We start from the raw sequence: 16462 nt of genomic DNA on the forward strand, positions 1-16462 counted from the left end.
CCCCACATACTGGTGTTTAGGGTGAGACACAGCAGGGGCTGGGAGCTGCTGTCCTGCCCCACAGCAATGAGCCAGTGTCATCTCCTCACTGTCCTGCTGCAAGCCCTTGGACAGCAGGAATGGCCTGAGGGGGACCCAGCAGCACCAGGGGCTACACCCCTGCCTGGATGCTTCAGGCCTAGGAAAGAGCAGGAGAGGGAATCACCCAAACACAGCCCTTTATTGCAAACCAACACAGCAGCCAAACCCCACAGCCCTGCCAGGGCATGGCCGCCCCACACCCACCCGGCAGCATGCCTCCCACTGCCCCCTGCTCCAGTACTTGGCTCCACCACGAGGCAGCCGGAGCAAGCTCTGCACCAGGAGAGAGGTAGAAAAGAGGTTCCTGAGACATGGTTGAAGAAAGGCGATGCCCCATCTCCTTGGCTGCAGACACCTCGGGAGGGAACCGTGAGCTGGGCAGGGTCTGGCCAGGTGGTGCAGGAGATGCAGAGGACCCATGCATGCTCTGCACTGCCTCTCTCGGATGCTGGGAGGGGCAGAGACCCTCAGGCTGGGTGGCAGCGATGCTTCAGCTGAAGAGCCCTTTCGCCTTCTTTGGCTTGGTCTTGGCTGCAGGCAGCCGAAGCTTCTGCGCTGGGGAGGAGGTTGGCTGGAAGCAAAGGGGAGGCACTGTGAGTCTCCCCCCACCCCGCGGGTCACGCAGGATGGGTGCGTGTGTGCAAGCAGTGACACTCCTATTATCAATGTGGGGAAGTGCAAATCACACACATGTGCAACCACAAGGTCCCCAGCCAGGGTGCATGGGGTACGATGTGCTAGGATCCAAGCAGAGATGCCCTGGCTCATCCTGGAAAACCATGGGGCCGGGATGTGAGGGAGGAAGGGAGATGCAGGCCTCATCCTGCCATTGGAACGAAGAGGCTATTTCTAGAGCTGTACTCACTGTGATCCCTTCACTGGAAGATGCTGTTTCATCTTCCTGGGATGGAGGTGGTGGATGGGGATGCCCTGTGGTTTCTGCAGGAGGTGCCGGGTCCTCAGCATCCTCTGGTACCAGCAGAAAGAGATGCAATTTGGGATTCATGGGGCCAAGACCCCCATCAGGAACAGTGCCTGTGTGTGGAGCTCAGCCCATGGGGGTAAACAAAAGGGAAGACTGCTGCATGGGGTGAGCTGCACCCAGGAACCCACTCCCCTTCCCAGGGGATGGGGGCTCAGCCATGGTGGGGGCCAGTGCTTCACGCACTCCCCATCCCACAGCCAAGGAGCTCCTCACCTGGGTGCTGCCGTTTCTGAGCCTGCCTGGCCTCCTGCTGTGTCACTGCCGTGTAGAGCTGCTGCAGGGTGGAGGTGAACGCCTGCCCTTCTCCAGCACTGCAGATCTGGGGCAGGCTCTGCGGGGGGAGAGCAGAGGCACCATCAGCCTGCCAGGAAATCACCTGCCAGGAGCAACTTCCTGCAGGACACCCTGTCATGATGGGGCGGAGAAGGGGCCATGCATCCCTCTGCCCACTAGGCTCCATCTGCTTCACCCCAAGGACCACAGCACGGCTTGCGGGGCCAGCTCTGGCACTGGGCAGGCTGTGGCTGCTCCCCAGCCATGCACACATGAACACATACATGTGCACACACGCACACACCTGCTCCTGCCATTGGGCTGCCTTCCCATCCCGAGGCTGACAGCTGAGGCTTGCCAGTCATTCGTCAAACACTGGAGATAAGATCACAAGGGAACGGCTCCGGCTTCCCTGGCTGGAGCAGCACAGGGGCTGCAGCTCGCCAGTAAGGCCAATGAAGCCTTGGGCAGGGGCAGGACCTCGGCATGAGGTGTAGACAGGGAGCCCCTGCCTGTCACAGCTGCCTCCAGGGATGTCTGTGCAGGCAGCACAAGCATCCCTGGTGGCTCCATGGTGAGAGAGGGTGATGTGCTAGTGAGATGAAGGATGCTCGGGTCTCAGCCTACCAGGGTAGCTCCTGCCGCCCTGCACACTTTTTTGCTCTATCCAGGCTTGATGCGGGGAAGCCCCCTCCGTCTGCCAGGGCTGCAGGATGCCAGCCTCACAGTCTGGGCCATGCCGATGTGCATGGGGGACCTTCGGTCCCACGATGGGGAGGCTGGGAGGTCGGGCAAGCGCCACCCTCCAATGGGAACACATTGCAGCACATAGCTTCAAACACGTGCAAGGACAGGGAAATGTGTGTGTGCCCTGGAGGGGGTGGCTGCACCGGGGTGGGAGAAGCAGGGCATGTGTGCACGCATGCAGGTGAGTGTGAGCATGTCTGCATGCAGAGGGACTGCAAGCACAGCTGTGTGTACAGGAGCATGGCTCTGGGTGCATGCATGGCTGGTTGTGGGGTAGTGTGTGTGTCTGCCTGTGTGTGTGTGTGTGTGTCCCCCTCAAAGGTCCGCACACTAATCTCTGCCCCGCTCCACACCCAGACAGCAGGGGAACAAAGTGTAACAGATAAGGTTGGATCCTCTCTGGGCCGGGGGAGTGGGGAGGGGACATGACGCTGAGACCCGCTCAAGGCCAGAGTCCAAGCCTGGCCCCAGCTTTCCTGTGTCAGAAAGGGCAGGCTGGGCCCCCTGGCTGGTACCTGCCGGACGGGAGGGAGAGCAGGGCTGATGGCAGGGTGGGGGGGATGGTGCCCAGAAAGGTGCCTTCTGCTGGGTCCCATCCCTCCTGCTGGAGCTGTGGGCATGAAAGGCCCCTCAGCTGTAGGACATGCATCAGTGTCTGCTTTTTGGCCAGCTTCTGTGCAGGACCTCCTGTGTCCCTGCCCTCTGCCACAGGAGGGAGTGATGCTCTGGGCCCAGGCCGCTGCCAGCATCCCCAGGATTGCAGACCGCTGGGCAAACAGACCTTGTAATGCCTCCTTGCCTGGCCCTCTGCAAGGTGCCAGGGAGAAGGAGGGATGCTGAGGACCTGGGACACCTTGGGGACACTCTGGCCCTGGGTGTTTCGCCCCATAGGTTGCACCTGAAAGTTGCAAAAGCAGCATCTGAGGCTGGGAAGGCGACTGCACTTCAAAGGCAGGCGAGGGGCTGGCAACGGGTGGCCAACACAGCCCAGATCAAAGGCAGAAGCTGGAGCCATAACTCACAGAAAAGCAAACAGCAGCTCCCAGGAAAGCCAGGAATGGTGGTGGAGTGAGCAAAGTGTACTAGATGATAGCACTGCATGGGTCAATGGCCCAGGAGGGCAGGAAAGTCCCCTGTGGAACCACCAAGCCTGGGTGCCATTACCTTTCTGCCCACCCCCTCCTCTCCCTGCCACCAAGGGGGCCCTGGGGAGTGCCAGGGAGATAGGGTAGGCTGCGTACCCAGGCGTAGGGTGCTGCACACCCCAGCCAGGATGTGGGCTGCAGTGCAGGATGGCACCTGGGGCATGCCCTGGGCCCCATGGCTGTTCAGGTTGCTCCTCTTCCCAGCATCCAAGCAAGGATCCAGGCAGGGCAGCTGCTGTCTCGGTGCTCAGCAGCAGCTGCCCAGAGCCAGCACAATACCCCCATAGTGTCCCTGGGGATGGGGCAATGTTGTGGAGTGCCTGCTGTGCTTGCAACAACCCAGTGTCCCTGAGCATGGCACATGCACAGACACTGGGGTGGCACCCTGGGGAGGCAGTGGGAGAGGAATGGGCACCCTCGGTGGCACAGGGCTTTGCAGGTGCAGGACACCAGGTGCCTGTGCCTCTGGGAGAGTCCAGCTCTGACAAGCCCAAGGTGGAATTTGGGAGTCACTGGCCACCTCCTGGCGCTGCCCTTCCCGGCAGGCTCAGAGCCACTGGGCTGCGGGAGCTGATCCACGCCGGGATGGGAGGGCCGCACTTCACAGCCCCAGTGGGAAATGGGGTTATAACCAGAGCTGGCAGCATTTCCCTACAGAGCCATGACTCAGCAGGGAGCGGAGCGTGCTGTGCCAGCCACCGGCCACCTGATGGCCCCGGAGGCTGAGAGGGACAGGGAAGTGTCCCCAGAAGGGGCTGAGTGGGGGACAAGCCCCGGGTACCTGTCACTGTGCCCTCCCACCTTGCCCTACCGCCCCAGCACATCCTTGCACTGAACCTTGCTGCAGCCAACTTCTTGTCCCACCGCAACGTCAGCCCTGGCCTCCGGTCACTTGTTTTTCTCTGATTACCCATCTCCAGGATAAACACGGTGCCCGAGGTCTGCGGAGCAGCCCAAGCAGAAAGCTGACACATGGGAGCGATGCCCGGGGAGCTGGCACAGCTTGCCCATGTGTTATGACTATCTGGCCACAAGGCCAAGCAGGATGCCACTGTATCAGGAGTGACTCAAGGCTGTGACAGTGGTGCGGGAGGTTCTGTAGCACACCCTGAACTGAGATTAGCCCAGCTGGGGGGGCTGCCTGGTGAAGGGGGGCAAGTGTCTGATCTCACATGGGGAGCAAGCCACGCTTGCCAGCAGCCCTATAGCGGTGGGAGCAGTCACAAGGAGCTGGGCTGCAGCCTCACTGTCCCCCATCCTGGAGAGCTCTGCTATGTGCTGTGTCCCACTGGGGAGGGGGGTGGCAGGGCTAGTGGTGGGCAGCATACAGCATCCATCACCCAGGCATCCTGCCTTCCCCTGCCCCTGCCCAGATTCCCATCTCAAAAGGCCACAAGCGATGGCAGTTTGGATGTCCTCTTGACCATGGGAGCAGGAGGGGTCTGTCGCTCAGCCCGGCAGCGTGCCACTGCTGCAGAAGCATCACCTTGCCCTGGGCGCGGTTTGCAGGCAGCCCCTGCGCCGGTGCCAAGCACCAGAGTCTAAATCGGTCGTGCTCAAAGCTGGGGACTGACCCTTTCATTATCACACCAGACGCTCGAAGCGGTTACCAACTTTCTTCGCTACAAACCCCACATTCCTATTTTTTAATATATTTTTAACTGGAAAACAGAGCAAATGGGGCCTGTTTGGAAATTACAGCCTGGCTGCTGTGGCTTGTATGCCAGATCTGCCCACATTCCCGTGGCTGGCCTCAGCACATGCTCCACTGGGGCACACTTAATAACTCCTGCTGGGGCTGGGAGCCAAGGGGTGTGGGCTGGGGGGGGGGGGGGGGCATGGCTTCCCTGGGCTCCCCCTGCCAGTGGGCTCCGCAGAAGCGGCGTGCTGGAGTTGTGGCCCAGGAATGGCACATCAGCTCTCCATCGATGGGCACGGCCGCTGCCGCGCTGGCATGGGCGAAGCCTGGCAATGCTGCAGCTGGGGAAGGGCTCCATGGCTGGGGCGTTCCTGTGCCTTGTGGCCAGGCTGTCCTCATTGCTCTTCCCTGCTTTGTGCATGCTCATGAGAATGGGGCTGGTGTGGCTTGCTGGATGGTCACTGGGCATCTCTGCCTATGGCCTTGCCAGTGTCTGTCAGGCTGGGGAGTGATCAAGCCCAGGATCTGCATACATGAGCACTGATCTGTGCTAGCCACTCACCCAGCCTTTGCCAACACCTCCAGACCAAGGGATCCCCCAGGATTCACCTGCAGAAGGATAGAGATGGAGGGGGTTGAACTGCTCCTTTCCAGCTTGAACTGAGATCAGGAAAAGGGGCAGCTAATTCCCCTGGGATGGAGCAGGATGCATCAGCCTGGCTTCCCACCCCAGCTCCCTGGTTGGGCAGTGACCATCTCTCTTGGGCAGAGCTGCCCCAGAGCACCCTGAGCTGCCCCACAGTGACCACTGATAACCTTTCCCAGCTCCCCTGGCCCTTGGATCTGCTTGTACACTGCTGCAGCAGTCCCTGAGGCACTGCCTACCCCAGCAGTGGATGTTTGAGGGACCTGCCCTGATCTCACAGTGTCCCCATCACCCGCTACCACGCACGGCCCTGGGGACACGCCGCAGCAGCAAGGAGAGCTGGCAGTGCTGCCAGCCCGCCCGGGGAGCAGGCAGGGGCAGGATGGCGCGGGCTTCCCAGGCAGGGAGCCAGGCTGAGCACACCTGGCAGGAAGCGGCAGTGCCGGCAAGGGAAGGCAGCCTGAGAGCTGCGGAGAGGTGAAGGGGTCACTCGGGGAAGAGCTGGCGGTGAGGCCAGGACGGAGCATCCCAGCCCGACCCAGCCCAGCATGGCACTGCATTGCACGGCACGGCACTCCTCCCAGTGCCACTCTGGCCCTGCTGCAGGCAATGTTTTCCTTTCCCCCTGATTTTCAGGGCCTTTCCAGCAAGCAAATGTCAGGCGCATAAAGAGCGGCACTGTGAGCGGAAGATGGAGCGAGAATGCCTGCCCGTGTCCCTCCGTAAGTGCTGTCTCACACTTCATCAAGGCAGCCTTTGCAAGCGAGGCACCCGCTTAACAACCAGCAGTCTATGCTGGCCGGCGACCGCAGCAGCCCCGCCGCTCAATACCCTTTTCTTTCCTCCTTGTGCTGTTTTCACGGCTTGGGTTACAGCTTTGCTCGCAGACACTGAGCAGAGGGCGCGGTGGCAGCGGGGGCTCTGCATTGTGCTGCCGCTGCGCTGCACTGGATGTGGGTCTCCCCCATGCGGGGATGCTAGGGAGGGGTCCTGGCCCTTCCCTGCCCACCTGCTGCTGCTTCCAGCTCGCAGGGATGAATCCCAGGGAAAGAAGGGTCAGTGGCAGTGCAGAGGGAGGGCAGGAGGTCACAGCATCTCCTCCCCAGCCACGTGAGGACCAGCCCACCCGGAGCAGCCTGGGGCTTGGCAGAGGGCTGGGAGGGTGAGGGGCTCTAGCTCCTACCCCTTGACATTTGAAAAGAGGCCATTCCACCATCCTGCCAGCAAAGCCACAGGCATCTGAGCCCTCCTGCTGCCCAAGTGCCAACAAACTCCCTGAAAAAGAGTGGGGTCTGGCAGCACAGCTTTGCCTCCCCGTCTGGATGACCCTGCAAGAACCTGGGCATGGCTGGGAATGGTTGCTGATGGCACCCCCAGCTTCATGGGCATTGGTCCTCCCATCCAGCAGCCTGTGGGGCAACAGCAGGAGAGCATCTGGGGCAGCTGGTGTTTGGTGCCAGTTTGCAAGGGAGCTGGGCAAGGAGGATGCCCTGAAGAGCAGCAGGTCTCAGCACACCAAGACTTGTGAGGACTTGCTGCTGGCTTCAGGAAGGCAGAGACACAGGCTGATGGCACCTGTGGGCATCACCTTTGCCAGCCTAGCCCACCACTGACATGGGGCACCTTCTCCATGGGCCAGCGCAGGCAGGGGAGGGCCTGGGCAAGCCCAGGAGCAGAAGGCATGGAGACTTGGTGGCCAGGGTCCCTCCTGTCCCGGGGGACAGCTCATGGAACCCTCTTCTGTGCGAGGAAGCTGGGTGGCTTACACTGCCTCGTTATTGTAGGGTGGCTCGGTGAATATGGACACATCACCCAGGTTTATTATTGCAGGGTTCCACTGCAAAGTGTGCCAGCTCATGTGGGTTTATTATTGTCTGTCCAGGAAAACTGGACACATCGCTCTGGTTTATTATTGTAGGGTTGCTCAGGAAGCCCAGCCAGCTCATCCCAGCTTGTTATTATTGCACAGGGCTTGTGGGGGGCTGGCCGGGAAACTTCCTGCAAAGTGGGGTGACGGAAAGGGAGCCACACCTGGTGAATCACAAGGATGCTGTGTGGCGATAAGGAACAGTGAGGGGTGGGATCCAGCACCGCGCCTCCACCCGGTGAGGAGAGGCCACTCATTGACGAGCACAAACACATTTGGATCACCTGGGAGCCATGGGGCAGCGAGCCTGGCAGAGGCAACAGTGTGGGTCAGGGCTGGGGTGTGGAAGAGCAGCCCGCAGACACCTTGAGAAGTGAAACCTGGGGTGACAGGGAGAGACCCATAGGGATGCTGCACCCAGTGTGTCCCTAAACCCGGCACAAAAGGGCTTAACTGACAGGGCCCAGAGCGGAAGCTGGGACCAAGCCAGGCAGGATTAGGGGCTTTGGGGGGAATCTGGGTGCGTTCAGGACCGGGATGAGCCAGAGGCAGGCGGCCGCTCCACCCTGGCAGCTTTGCAGTTCCTCCCAAGCAGAGGTGCAGCCGCAGGGGCAGCCCCTGGGGACACTGCCCCTTTGTCACCCGAAACTGCAGCAGGAAGCAGGGGGTCAGCAGGACTCACCCATGGCTGGCTCAGGCAGCTCCCAGGCACCCGGCCCCGGCAGGGCTGGGTCTGACATGCCCTAGCAGCCCTGCACTGCTGCTGGCACAGCCACCCTGTCACCGTCACTTCCCCTTGCTCTACGACAGCCCGTGTTTCCCAGGCCCTGGGAACAGCCCCAGCAGCCTGCTGTGTCACCCAGGCAGTGCCCAGCTGTGCGGGGTGCCCAGGTGTGCCCAGCTGTGCGGGGTGCCCAGGTGTGCCCAGGCAGTGCTCAGCTGTTCGAGGTGCCCAGGTGTGCCCAGGTGTGCCCAGCTGTGTGGGGTGCCCAGGTGCTCAGCTGTGCGGGGTGCCCAGGTGTGCCCAGCTGTGCGGGGTGCCCAGGTGTCCCCAGGCAGTGCCCAGCTGCTCAGTGCAGATGTTGGTCCCCAGCCAGGCAGCAGGATGGAGTGTCAGGCGGGCTGTCCATGCACAGCAGCGGCGGCAGGAGGCCAGGCTGCCCTGCGAGCACACAGCCCCTTCATTCATGGCAAAAAATAGCCCCCCGGGGTGTGGTCCAGCCTGGAAAAGCCCCCTCCAGCCCTGGCCAGCCCATGTTTACTCAGTAGCCGGGGTGTGTGTGTGTGTGTGTGTGTGCACACGACGGGACACGACGCACTGCCCTCCCCCTGCCCACTGGCTCTGCGTGCCACCTCCCTGCCAGAGCAGCTGCTCTTGGACAAGGTTCCCCGGGTCCCCCCAGCCAAAACACACAGGCTGGGGGGGGGGAGTGGTTGCAAACCCCTAAAAAGTGCTGGGTTTGTCTCCGGGAGGAGCAGCTCCTGGTGATGTAATGAGAATTTGTGAGTGGCCACATGAAAGCGACTTGCTGCCCAGGAAATCCACAGGTCCGTGCTCCGCCACACAAGCCAGCAGTTCTTCAGTGGGCCAGGAAGGAAACCTCGGGGAGCCCAGGCCAAGCCTGCCTCTGCCCTGGGGACAGAGCATGCCCTTGCCCTGCAGCCCGCCAGGGTCTCCATCCCTACTCCACAGTCCCCCGGTATCCCTTTCTCAGCATCTACAGTTCACAGCAGCCTAATTACTGACCCAAATTGGTACCCCTGGGGACCACCACCTACTCTGCAGTCCCCAGAGCACCAAGCCTCGCCGTGTAGGCTCTCAGCATCTTAATCCCTGCTCTGCAGTCTCCAGAGTCCAGACCCCTGCTCCACAGACCGCAGACTCGTGATCCTCATTCTCTAATGGCTCAGGAGACAGCACCCCCATTTCCATGGTGCTCCATCAAGCTGGGAGTGGCATGTGATTTAGGGCCAGGCAGAGCTGCCACCAGACAACACCAGAAGGGGATGCAGCAGGGCAGCGGATTCTCTTTCGTGAGGGATTACGCTGGGGACAGCTGGGAACACACAGACACAACCCCCTGGCCCCCTCCCCAAGAGCCAGCCGGGATCTCTCCCGCTCCGGCAGGCACTGCAGCCATGGGCTCTGAAACTGAATCTGCTGCCCAGGGCCTCCCCTTCCCATTTCCCATGGGCGCAGATGGATGTGATGGGGAGGCTCCGCCTTCCTCCTCCTGCCCATGCAGGAGACACCTCTGGCCTCCCATCCAAACCCAGAGTCCTAGCCCTGTGCCCTGCACATCCCTGCCCCACCATGGATTCTGCATTGCATGGTAACTGGTGACAGAGCTGCCTCCCCTGCTCCATTGCTGGCTGCAGCCAAGAAGGAGCCAAGTGGCAAGGGAAGATCAGGATGGTTTTGGTTTCATGCCCTGGCGCATCCCATGCACCATTTTAGGAGGCTGCAAGCATCCAGCCATCCACCTGCAGCTTGCCCACAGAGACACTTTCCTGCTCCACTTGCTCCATCTCCCTCTGCACAGGCGCGAGATGAGAAGGCCTCTCCACTTCCCCAAAGGTGCCTGGGGGCCATCGTGTACCCCATGCTGGTGCCCTATCCACATGGGGACATGGGCAGGGAAATCCTCTGTGGAGCAGTGGGCACAGGTGCCTCCACAGCAGGTGTTGGGGCAAAGGGCTTTTGGGGCCAGCTGAGTGGTGACGAAGGACCCTGTGACTGAGACCCCACTGCCCTCTGCAGACAGAGGCCAAAGCGCTGGCTCTGAGCAGACTACAGCCTGGGACATGTAGGATGTGGGGCATCTGCATCCTCCTGGTACCCAAATCCATCCATGACAGCATGGAGGAGACAGGGCCAGCAGAGAGGAGACAGGAACCCCCAGGTCAGCACAAGGCTGGCAGGGCCATTCCCTCTCTTCCTTGGGACCAGGGTGGGACGTTTGCTCCCGCTGCCCCTGTCCCGGAGAAGAGAGGGGACTCAGTTTCTGTGGCCGTCAATCAGGTACTTTCACCAGAGCTAAAAATGCACTCGCAGAAGGAAAACAAAATAAAAACACAAAACAGAGAGGTGAAAAATTCCTTGACATTTCTGTCCTGCGATTCCCCAGGGCCGGCAGAGAGGCGAGAGCCCCCTGAATTTGTCAAGCAAACACTTTCACACCCTCGGCCGCGCTCGGCACGCTGCCGCTGGAATGCCAAATATATATTTAAGCCCTGCTCATCAAAGGAGTCTGTTCGGAGTCGGTCTCGGGCAACGTGCATGTGGGTTTGGCCCAGAGAGAAAGCCAGAGACGCTGAAGCATTTCTTGGGGATGGGAGACAGCTTGAACACAGACACACACACACACACACACACACACACACACGTGCACGTGCGTGAGATAAATGACAGCCTTCAAGGTCGTGTGGCTGTAAGGTCGCAGGCTGGGCACGGGATACCTGCCCGCTGCAGCACTCACCCTTATCAGCTCCTGTCGCACCACGGGGTGGGGATGTTTAGGCTGGAGAGAGGCCAGCAGCCGTGCTGCATTCCAGCGTGCTATAAACTTTGTCAAAGCTAAATGAGCTCAGCCAACAAAGCCAGGGTCCGAGGAGAAGAGCAGGAAGAGACATTCCGGGAGAGGACAAGCTTGCAGGGACATGAAGGGCTAGCACCCCATGAGGAGCTGATGAGTATCCTCAGCCTGGGCACAGCACTATGCAAGAGGGAGGTGCAAATACAGTGCTCCTGCCAGTCCAGGGTTGGTGTTTGCCGTGGCGCCACAGCATCCCTGTCTGCTGCATGGATCCTGCTCTGCCACCCCGTCACTCGCTGCAGCAGGCAGCCAGCCTCAGCCATCCCCCACGTCATCGCTGCTCATTTGCTGCCAGACCACCCCAGCCCCTTGCCTGGAGGAGCTGAGGGCAGGGGGCTGGCAGCTTCATCTGCCCCACAGCTCCTCCAGCTGTGGCTTTGCTGGAATGAGCTGTCTGGGCACAAGGAGCAATTTGAGCGGGGCTGCAGGTAGAAAAGGGGACAGCCTTTCTGCATGGACCACTCCTGTTCCTCAGCCCCCTCCCCTCACGAGCATCCCCTTTGCTGCAGATGGCCTAGACACCTTTGCCCATCTCATGGACCACCTCAGAGTCAGAGAGATGGGGGGGCCTCTGCCTTCCTCCTCTTCTGCGTGGGGTTTGCTCCCCAGCCGTGGCAGTGCCATGACACTTGCAAAGCCCCAGTGCTGGCTGCAGGGCAGGAGCCAAGATGCTCCATCCCCACCTCTGACAGCAGGTCTGGGAGCTGCCACACAGAGGCTGGAGGGCAGGGCAGGAGCTCCATCTCCAGAGGTGATGGGCCAGGCTTTCCCCCCTCTGTCACTGTTTCAGCCAGGAGCAAAGAGGTTTTAGCCTAAATCTTGTATCTATTCTCAGCTGACAGAGCTGCAGGTCGGGGTCTGGCCAGGGGCTGGAGCAGGCCAGGGCAGGAGTGATCATTGCCACGAGCAAACAGAGCATGATGGTGCTGTGAAATCAGGCATTACGCGCCTGTCGCCCAGGGCAGGACCATCCCATCCCATCCCAACCCATCTGGCTGCCTGGGAGCCGCTCTGGTTACTGCAGAGGGAATCTTGGCACCGGTGCAGCCTGACCCAGCACAGCCATGCCCCCCAGCTGGGTTCATCTCCAGGTGAGGGGAGGCATTGATGGGCCATGGGTTGGGTTTCAGGCACCTGCTGCTAATAAAACACTCTGTCAGGGCACCTTCGCCCTCTCAGCCCTTGGAGAGAGGGATGGAGTTCCTGTGGTGCTGTATGGGGGGGCCACAGAGGGCTGCGGGGGCTGGGAGCCATTGCCCCGACCCTGTCCCATGCTGCATCCCTCTGCCCAGGCTAGCAGATGGCCCCTTGCTGCTGCAGCCCCATCCATCTCTGTCCTGGCAGGTTTGGCCACTGCAGCACTAGTTGCTCCTCGTTTTCAAGGGCAGGGAGCGTGATGCTCCAAGCCCCACTGCTTCCCTATGGGCAACAAGGAGCAAAGGCCTCTGTCACATGCTACTTTTTTCCAGCCCCTTGCCTACTTGTCACACTCCTCTTTCCATTTGGGCTTGCCTTGCTCCAAAGGGTTCACCCACCCCTTGCCATCTCCAGACAGCAAAACCATGCCCTTTGGCTAAATACAGGGTATTTTAAAAGCCTCATCCCTATTTTTCTAGGCGTTTTCTTCCATGCACCATTATCTGTCATCAGCAGCATTGGAAAACAAGGTACCCAGGGTGTCTGCAGCTCCGCTGTGCTTGGGTCAAACCTCATCTATTTGCAGTCACGCTCTCCTGGACCACCATCACCTTCCAGTCTAAAAACTGGTTTCTCTTTAACCTTTGAAATAACATGCTCCAGTATATTGTCCTCTGTACAGCGCCAGGCTAGGAAATCCTCCACAACTTAAATCCCTGCCATCCCCATGGCCCTGCTCTTTGCCAGCTTTAAAGACATGAGAGGACTCGGCAAGCTGGACCGTGTTGGCTCCTGCCACTGTCCCCCATTGCCAGACCCCAGCCTTTGGTGGGGCTGCTGGCTGGCTGGAACCCAATTTCCATAGCTGCTGGAGTACAGCTTCTCCCTCCCCAGCCAGGTCCTTCCACAGCCTCAGGGGAATAGGGCATCGTTACAGCCCCCTCTGCACTGCTGTTACCTGCCATCGTCTCAGAACATGAGTCTGTCCGTGGCAGACACAACAGTGATACTGGGGGAGCTGTTTCTTTGCTCCACAACAACCCCAGCTCCTCCAGCAGCCCCAAAGCAGGGGGAACAGCGTCTCCCCAAATCCCTTGCCTCCAGGAGCCAAGAGAAAACCTCTCTGAACACCTGGAAACTCAAAGCTCTCAAGTTAGACACCAGAGCCGAGGCAAGGGCTGCTGCTTGCCCTGCCCAGGCTGGCTCCCGGAGCCGGTAGCCGCAGCCACTGCCTCTGACCAGGCTGCACATGTGCAGCCTGCTCCGGCGCAGGAGGGCAGGAATCAATTACAGGGCTGGCCGAGGCAGGGCTGTGCCGGGGCTGGCGAGCGGCACCAGCTCCAGCGGCCGCAGAGCACATGGCACAGCACCGGAGGCAGCGGCGTCCGGCCCGCGCCAGCACTGAGAGCACATGTGCCGCTGGCTCTTGGGGAAGAGGCAGGGGAACCACTTGAAAGCCATGGTATGAAAGTGCTGGTAAACCAGGGACACGCCTCGGCTCCGCACGCTATTTATAGTGCTCCGGGTGCCCACCCTGGGGGAGTTCAACCCCTGGGGTGCAGACTTCTGCCAAGCCAGCCCTCCTGTCTGCCGTGCAGCTCCGTAGATCCCCAGCAGGCTCTGAAAATGGTTCCGGACCCACCTGATAGCTGAGATGCTCTGGCGTGGGCTCTCCCAGCCGGGTCTCACAGCATGGCCACATCAGCTTGCGCTGGATGCATGCAACACACTCAGACAACCAGCATGTATGGCAGGAATGAGTGAACCAGTCCCACCACGCCAGTCTGGTGACGAGGAGAGCCAGCCAAGCCATGGTCACTCCTTGGAGCCCCACTCTCCAGGTGGCTGTGGCTGTGCTGGGGTTAGATGTCCCTGCTCTCCCCAGGGCTGAGTGGAAAGGCTGTGGAGAGGCTTCCCTCAAGCGTGTAGGCTGGTTTCCTTGTTGCATGGGAAGCTGTCAGGCCTTGGCCTTATGTCCCAGCACCCAGCACCTCCTGGGCATTTGCAAGGGCCTTTTGAGTCACTGCAGGCAGAGGAAAGATGAGCTTGCACTGGTGAAGCATGATTCTGCCAACCCACGGCTGGGGCAGCAGGGAAGGTGGGCAGCAGTGCCATGCCCCTAGTGTCTCCCAAAGTGCCAGCCCTGCCTTCTCTTCTCCTGCCAAGCAGCATGTGCAGGCACGGCTCTGAGCCTGACCCCAGCTCTGCCAGCTGCAGACTGGCAAGAGCCAGCCACTGGGAGAGAGGCCAGCACCCCTGTGACATGGCTGAGGGGTCACAGGGCAGGGGACAAGGCAGACCCCTCCAGTGGTCCCTGGAGCATAGACTCCTGCAGCCCCATGGGGCAGGATAATCACTGCAGTGGGGGTGACAGCTGAGGGACAAGCCAGGCAAGCACCAGGTCACACCATGACAGCGGGGACGAGGACCCTCGCACCTAGGGGAGCCAATGTGGCCATAGCCCTTTGCCTCCTCACCGCCCTAAACAGAGGTGTGGGGGCTCCCAGCATTTCGCAGGTGCTGTGGGACGAGGATGCCGCACACACAGCACAGAGCGGTGGTGACCCCCGGGCAGGGGGTAGGACCATGATGTGCCTGCTGCTGACTCTGCCCCAGCTAAATTTATTCCACCAATATGTGGCAGTGAAAGGGGACCGGGCGGTTCCTTCAGCCCGTCTGCCCCATGCATAGCACATGTGCCACTGCCCTCCTGGGTGCTGCCGTGGCCGACCCTGCCCGGACACCAGTGATGGGAACAGAGCCCTTCTGGGCTGTCTCTTTGGCACCCGTGTGTCCCGATGACTGCCCCTGAGCGGACCCAAGTGCTTCCTCCAGCGACCACAGAGGGGAAAGTTTCCAAATTAAAAACCTAAAACTGGCAACAAGGTGCCCATGGCAGGAACCTTTTAAACTGGCCATTAAAGTTTATAAGTTAGACGGGCACCAGGAGCGCGGCAGAGCTGCAGGAAAACAGCCGCCCCTCCTTGAGCAGCCTAACCACGGCTGTCCCCACAGCCGCAGGCCTGACGTCACGGCATGACTTCACCTCCACCATCACCCACCGCCTGGCCGGTCCCAGCCCCGTGTTTACCCCTGCCCGTCCCCACCGCTGTCCCTCGCAGCCCGCTTTTCCCTTTGAGGTCAGTCGGCAGCCCCGGGGCCTGGCGAGGAAGAGGAAAAGAGCAGAGCAAAGGAAACCAAACTTCAGCACCCACAAGGCGGGATGCAAAACGCGGAGCCCCAGCAGCCGCGCTGTGGGGATGGTGGGCTCTGTCCTCCTGCCTCTCCCCAGCTGCGTTCTCCCCTTCCTGCCCCCAAGCTGCTGGGAAAACTCCAGCAGCCAGGGCTGTGCCCGATGTTATTCTCCCATTTTCACACAGATGACATATTCTGTGCCATTGGAAAGATGGGCTGGGGGAGGTTATCAGACCCAACCAAAGCCCCATATTGGCCCGGGACAATGGGATGCACCACAGGTACCTGAGAAGATCCAGCCTCCGTCCCAGGAGATGGTACGGGGTGGTGAGATGCACAGCCTGTCCCCAAGCCCAGCTGGGAATACGTGTCCAGCCCTGGGATTTTAGCTAGAAGAGCTTTGGGAGTAGCAGAAACAGAAGCCTTGGGTGCCTGAGGCGCAGACCGCAACAGCACCGTTCCCCTCTCCACTGCCAGTGTGGGGCCACTTCAGCTCTAGACCTCTCAAAGAGGAGCCGCCAGCCTCAGTGAGGTGTTGCAGGTGTATGTAGGCTGCAAGTTTGCTTTGCACAGCAGGGTGGGGGAGCAGAGAGGAGGATAAAGCACCATGGGTGGTGATGCTGGAAGAGCCCTGGAAGAAACACCGTGGTTGGTTTTGGGATGGCTGTTCATGGGGACCAGTGCTGAGTCCAATGAGCCCTGTGCAAAGGCAGTGCTGCACACTGGAACTGGCTCGAATGATGCTCTCAGCTTGGAGATGCATGCTGCCAGAACATGGGTGAGAGCCACAAAAGCCACATGGGTTCAGGAGGGGCAAGGCCGGGGGCTGTGCGGCCACAGAGCTGCTTGCTGCAAGCCCAGGGCACCGGTCAGAACAGGCTGGGAAAGCCACTGTCCCCATCGGCTGCTGTTCAGAGCCACACGGGGCACATTTTGCTCACTGTCACCTCCCGGAGCGGTCTGTGGGTTGCATTTATAGACTCAGCCACAGACCCTAGTCCTTGTCCTCTGGACTGCACAGCACTGCCCCTGCGTCTGGGGCATCTCCAGGAGCGGGGACCTGTGCCAGCCCGCTCTGCGCCCCGGTGAGTTGGTGCACACACACAAGCTGCTTGCACGGCTCCCCTCGAGCATCAATAGATGGGGAAGCG

At 60.5% G+C, this 16462-nt stretch overlaps 1 protein-coding gene across 3 annotated transcripts in view; it reads right to left on the reverse strand.

Annotated features, from left to right (window-relative positions):
• Positions 1 to 463: 463 nt before the first annotated feature.
• The window catches only part of NHEJ1 (non-homologous end joining factor 1), a 44124-nt gene continuing 28125 nt past the window's right edge, over positions 464 to 16462 (reverse strand). For 2 of the 3 annotated variants that reach the window (XM_065671612.1, XM_065671613.1), the window contains exons 6-8: positions 1280 to 1397; positions 947 to 1050; positions 485 to 652 (exon numbers count right to left, since the gene is read on the reverse strand). In XM_065671612.1, the coding sequence (XP_065527684.1) occupies positions 572 to 652; positions 947 to 1050; positions 1280 to 1397 (303 nt within the window). In that variant the 3' untranslated portion in view covers positions 485 to 571. Of the gene's footprint in view, positions 653 to 946; positions 1051 to 1279; positions 1398 to 16462 lie in introns of all 3 variants that reach the window. The other variant, XM_065671614.1, reaches the window with a different exon arrangement.

The sequence above is a fragment of the Lathamus discolor genome, chromosome 3 (assembly GCF_037157495.1).
Source record: "Lathamus discolor isolate bLatDis1 chromosome 3, bLatDis1.hap1, whole genome shotgun sequence".
NCBI classification, from domain to species: domain Eukaryota; kingdom Metazoa; phylum Chordata; class Aves; order Psittaciformes; family Psittacidae; genus Lathamus; species Lathamus discolor.